The 5,711-nt window shown below is 38.8% G+C and overlaps 1 protein-coding gene across 1 annotated transcript in view; it reads right to left on the bottom strand.

Moving 5' to 3' along the window:
• SMPD4 (sphingomyelin phosphodiesterase 4, neutral membrane (neutral sphingomyelinase-3)) overlaps positions 1-5,433 on the bottom strand; it is a gene marked incomplete at its 5' end in the record, with an annotated part of 17,706 nt that extends 12,273 nt beyond the window's left edge. Inside the window, 7 exons of the mRNA XM_009585409.1 lie at positions 615-747; positions 2,094-2,245; positions 2,832-2,884; positions 3,499-3,607; positions 4,482-4,557; positions 4,708-4,850; positions 5,347-5,433. Of these exons, the coding sequence (XP_009583704.1) occupies positions 615-747; positions 2,094-2,245; positions 2,832-2,884; positions 3,499-3,607; positions 4,482-4,557; positions 4,708-4,850; positions 5,347-5,433 (753 nt within the window). The remainder of the gene's footprint in view (positions 1-614; positions 748-2,093; positions 2,246-2,831; positions 2,885-3,498; positions 3,608-4,481; positions 4,558-4,707; positions 4,851-5,346) is intronic.
• Positions 5,434-5,711: the final 278 nt, after the last annotated feature.

Genomic DNA, 5,711 nt, shown 5'->3' with positions numbered 1-5,711 from the left:
ATCCAGGATTTGCCAGTCACAAGCTAGATATAAGGGAAGACCATAGTATAAAATCTGAAAAATTAAGCCGTACTTGTAAATAGACAGGCACCTATTCAGAGATGTTTCAGGTTAACATCATGTCAGTGCAAATGATTGAGTTGCCATACTGTTAGCACCTGCTAAGCATCAATAATTCAGTTCAGCAAGATGGTAGGAACTTGTTTCAGAACAACTGTTAAGTCCAGATTCTCCTTTCACTTCCCTTGACGGTGAACAGAACCAACTTCTCTGTGCTTAACCTTTGCTTAGAGCACAGAATTGATGTAAGATTAAAAAAAAAAAAAAAAGAGAAGAAAATCAGGTTTAGAAACTTTTCTGGAAAAAAATACTCAACTGCTTGACATCAGTTGTTAAATATGCAGTCTAAAACAAAAGATACTAAGTGCCTTTCTAAATTAAAACTTAGGAGTTTCACAGTGGTTCTTTGTTTCACTAACAGAAAACAACAGCTGCACTGCTCAATTCCAAAAAAACAAGCTAAAGCAAAAACTGTCTCTGGTTTAAAAAGAAGAGATTCCTCAGTTAGCAGCAAGAAATGTTGTGGGGTGTTTTCTTCCTTAAATCCAACTTACCTGAAGCAGCGTTTCTGATCTCCAGATCTCCTGGGAAGCTGGGTCAGCATTCACAGAAGGCTGATGGGCAATGTGCCGTTTCAGCAAGCTGGTGTGATGCATGCCGTAGGAAGTGAAAGGTACTGCTGGAGACCTTTAAAAACAAATGAATGGAAATACTGAAGTCAGTAAGCCTCAGTACAGGGAAATATGTCATTGCTTCTAATCACCGGTTTATAAACTGGAAAACAGTCTTTAAGAAGTAAAGCTGCATAGTTGATTACACATTTCAAACTTCTGCAATGTGTTATAATTACTAGTCACTTTAACTATAAACAAACACTACATCACTATTCATACTGCGTTGAACCAGCTTTACACAGACCTGATGTTATGTTCAATAATTCATGGTTTTTTACTTACTCCTATTCAGTTTGTTTTCTTTCACTCTGCCTTCCATATTCCTAATTCACCTGATCTGTATTTTCCTAGGTATATGCTAAGGGTCAACAGACCACGGAAATCAATATTTGAAATGTATTTAAAATGCAGTTATATAAAATACAACAGCTGTGTATTTTTACATTTGTATAAAAATTGCTAATATTGATAACATTTTATAAATTCGAGTAGCAAAACCAGTTTTGAAAACATGGACCTTCACACACTTAGCCATTACAAAGAACAAAGGACTGGGTGCTTGTATTGGAGAATTTTCACTTCAACTTTGTGAATTTGTTTTTATGCCGTTATTACATAGATATATAGAACTTCAGTAAGTGGTCAAAAATCCTTCATCTTCTTCCTTCCAACTGTGGTTAAATAGCTTGATCTATTACCACGCAAAAAGTCACCTGAAATGCAGTCACTCATTATATGATTTGATTACTAATGTGTGTCTTGGCTTTTTATATGAGGAAGTTATGAACTAAGAAACCTACGAGCACTACCAGTCTGCAACAAAGCCACAGGCATGGTCCTGACACAGCAATTTCAAAGAACTGCAAAATATGTAATGAGAGCATTAAACACTTAAGGATGGCAACCTCACAACTGAAACAAATGACCAACTGCCAAGTTCTCCAGCTTTATAGCAACATTAATGAAAGATGCAAGTTTCCAACAGTGGTTATCACCAGTGCCATCTTTACCACATACCATACATATCTGAAGATAGTAAAAACTACTGTCAAGTAGAGTCGTATCTGTCCTACTCTAGTTGCAGGGCACAAAACACAACTGGAGTTGCTGAACTGATGACTTTTTGTTGCTTGTACATGCCTTTTCTGCTCCAATAATAGCTACCTTTCAGACTTTCAAATGAAAGCTTTATGGTAAAATTAAGTGAACATAAATCTATTTAATTTTTGTAATTATCTAATAAGTACATACAGATCATGAAGAGCAAAGGTGTTTTCTACTTGTTAGAGATTTCATTCCAACAAGCCATATTTTGTAAGTGCTGTTCCAACAATTTGCCTCTGGCGCTATAGTCATTACCTGGGAGTCGGGGAAGGGATGGCTCCCCCAGGATTTGAAGAAGGTGGAGGAAGGACACTTCCTTCTGTGGGTAGGAAACACTTCAGGTATGTGTCTACCAAGATGAAATAAGCACTGTTGGAAGGGCTGACATGATGGGTGATGGGCGAGTTCTGAAACAGACACACAGGATATACCTGGAGTTATATACTGTTACTTTAAGCCATTGTTAGGGAGTGTGTGCTACACAGGCAGACCCATTCAGTATAAATAAGCAGACACCCAGTGGTTATAAAGGGTGAATTGACAACAAAGACACTTTGGAACAAAGGTAAAGTAACTAACTGGAAGAGAACTGTTGCTGTAGTAGTGAATGTAAACAAATATGAGAAGAGTGCAGTGTTACATAGCACAAGTAACAACAGGAAGAGGAACAAAATAACCAGACACCACAGTACAACGCTGTGGTTATGACTGTATAAATGGTGCTATTGGATAGAGAGGTAGGAAACCCATTTGGAATCCATTGCCTGCTCCGTGTTGGCATGTTGTTGGACAGACTGCTTACTGGTATATCTAAGGTGGGTATTTTGTTTATTATCCAATCTTACATCATCAACTGAACCAAAGCAGTAACAAATTCTAGAAGTACAGATAAAACTGCTGTTAATTTAGCTGGACAGCATCTCAGCAGGCTCTTAAAGCATTGTGAAGAAACGCTAATACTATTTCAAGGGAAAAATCGCAAAAAGTACTTACCTTCTGTGTAATCAAACTAATTGCAAAGTAAAACATGTAATATTCAAATGGATCTGGAAGAACAGAGTCAAGGATCAGATAATAAAAAACAGGTACAGCTGTTAGGTATCTGGGGATGCTGACTAGACATTAAATTTTTGTTTTGTCAATGCCAAATTAACTTGCTAGAGCTTAACAGCAAATTCAGCTTTGCCTTCTTGCTTTCCAAATGACACAAACATTGGGAATTGAAGTTGTCTCTATGTGGCAAGGTGTGTCTGCATTACTCTCTTAGCACATTTGACTATCTCAAACTGAAACCACTGCAAGCTGCAGCTAGACTGCTTCCAACGAGTACACTAGCTGCAAAGTTAACATGCCCTTTTTCTATCATATTACATAAACTATGAGTAGTTACAAAAACAAAAATTGTGAAATACAGGCTCTACTGAAATCACTGGGAATTTTGTTGTTGACTTGAATAAGGCCAGAAATTCCCCCACAAGGGTTTATATGAAGAGGACAAATTTATTTTTCACTGGAATCTAAACATTTCTAATCAGCCCAAACTCTTCAGCACGACAGTGATTTACTATAGACACATAATAAATATACAACAGAAATGCTTCATAATCTCTCAGGTTTAGACATTTAAAAGGAATTAAATATTCAACTGTTAAAAGGATACTAAGAGCCAAATTCAAACCTAAACCACCAGATGAAGGAAACTGGACTTTGTTGTGGTATAAAGAGCATTCGGGTAGGACTTGCTCTTGTATTGAAGCCTTCACGGGGCCCTGAAAGACAGAGTAATGAAATATTAATCAGGCTACTCTGCATACTTGCAGAGTATGTTTTCAGATAGTGAAGTTCTGCTGCATTCCAGCATTCTGGGATCGTATCTACATTCAGCTCAGTGGGATTTTACTGCATTGCAGTAGTTCCTTGTGCAAATGCATACTCTTTAGATAACTGCCAAACTTCTCACTGAAAATGAGTATTCAGTATAAGAAAAAAAAAAAAAGAGCCTTCACCAAGACTTTTCCAATTGGAGTGGGAGCAGCAGAAGACTGGTGTTTGCCTGATGGCTGATGGTTTTGTTAGGGTAACTGAGCTGTGGACCAGTAATTACCATATACTTGAACGATGTTTCCTTTTGTTAAAGACTGTAGAACGATCTGAATCAATTTCTCGATAGCAGGTAGCTGGTAGCAATGGCAGAAACATAGTGAAAGAACTCTGCAGATAAACATTTTTGTTTGAAATGTCATACTTCATATCCAGGATAGCAGTTAGTCTTCAAACACATGGGCAACAAAGTGCAGCTAGGGAAGGCACTGCTCTGTGACAAGCTTGGAAAACTATTTTCAATCCTGCAACTACTGGTAACCCAGATAAAGCAAATGACTTTCTCTGGGGACAGGATAAGAATCACAATGCAGCTTTCTTGGCTGAATAGCACAAATATCTAGCTACCACCACCTCCTACAAAGTTTATGGCTGGGAACTCTCCTCCTCTAGCAACCATTTAAAGAAATGGTTATGCTCTAAACCTGAAGCACTGAGGCTATACCTTGGCCTATATTGAACCATATGTATAAGGTGCGTGCAAAGTTCCAATAGCTGCAACAACAACTACATTCTCTTTTTACAAATTTTTCAATTACTCACTGGAAGATATGAGACTGGGAAATCATATCTGTACTCTTCTGCTTGGAGTTTGTAAACCAGCTTCATCATTGGGCCACTGCAAACAAGCATCAGAAAGAAAATCCATGGTAAGTACCCTCTCCTGTCTCACTTTTCCGAACTTACATTTGCACAACGGATAAAGGTCAAACACTGGTTATTTGTTCACCATACATTTTTTAATCTGTGCTGAAATGAATGAGTTTACCCGGGATCAAGGAAATCCAAAGCCACAGAATATTCAGTAGGATTTGTTCTTCCTTGCAAACAGCGAAGATTCCAGCCTACAATGATGCCATCCAGGCTACCAAAAATGCTCTCCACCAGCCATGGGAAGATGCCATGTAGTTCCTTTAAGGAAAACAGACACAAATAGTTAACGTGTACAATTCCTCACTTGAGCAATCTCTATTGCACGTACTAGAATGCACAAAGATAGTGTCTGCTAGCTATTTATGACTGTTTCCAGATTATCACTGGGCAGAACTTCCATTCAACAGAATGTGTTATAATATGGCAATTAGAGGAAATCTATCCTGATTTCTGATCCTACTAAAGTTCCAATTATACTCATCAGCATCGCATGCATTTGTCACATTTTAAAAACTAGTTTTCCTCATAAATTGAGGCTGAAAGGTATTAATGAAGTGCAGTCAACTAAACCAATCTTTTAATGACTAGAAAAGGTTTTTAACTCTTGGAAAACACTGGATTCCCACTGTTTCACCTGGGGTCCTCAAAACTCTTGATAAGAGAAATAGGAACAAAGAAAACAGTAACATGAAAAAAGCAAATTCCCCTGAAATATGCCGGGCAGTGAGTTTCTGAAAAGGCAGCGACTGCTCACCTTGGCGGGAAACTCCTCAATGACTGTCTCGAGATCGTGGCACCTCTGAACAAACGGTTTGTTTATGCAATCTGCCTTCAAAGTGGCCTGTTACAAATCATAAGGGAAATCAGATCACCGTTGCCACAAAGAACAATATTTATCACGGCCATGACGTAGAAACCCTCTAATTATGCCGCTCCTCCGGTACAGCATTTCTATCGATATAGCTGAAGTTACACTGACCGACGTTATAACTTCACAGGCACATAACAAAGCTGACAGTTAACCAGAAACCGCAAGTCCAACCGAAACGGGACGGCCCGCGCCGCTCGGCACGGCCCCGCGGGCTCGGTGTGGCGCCTCCCCGGTGACCGCCCACCGCT

The sequence above is a fragment of the Fulmarus glacialis genome, unplaced genomic scaffold (assembly GCF_000690835.1).
Source record: "Fulmarus glacialis isolate BGI_N327 unplaced genomic scaffold, ASM69083v1 scaffold4909, whole genome shotgun sequence".
Lineage (NCBI taxonomy): Eukaryota > Metazoa > Chordata > Aves > Procellariiformes > Procellariidae > Fulmarus > Fulmarus glacialis.
Note: the sequence above shows the minus strand (reverse complement) of the source record. Positions and strands in the feature narration are given on the sequence as shown.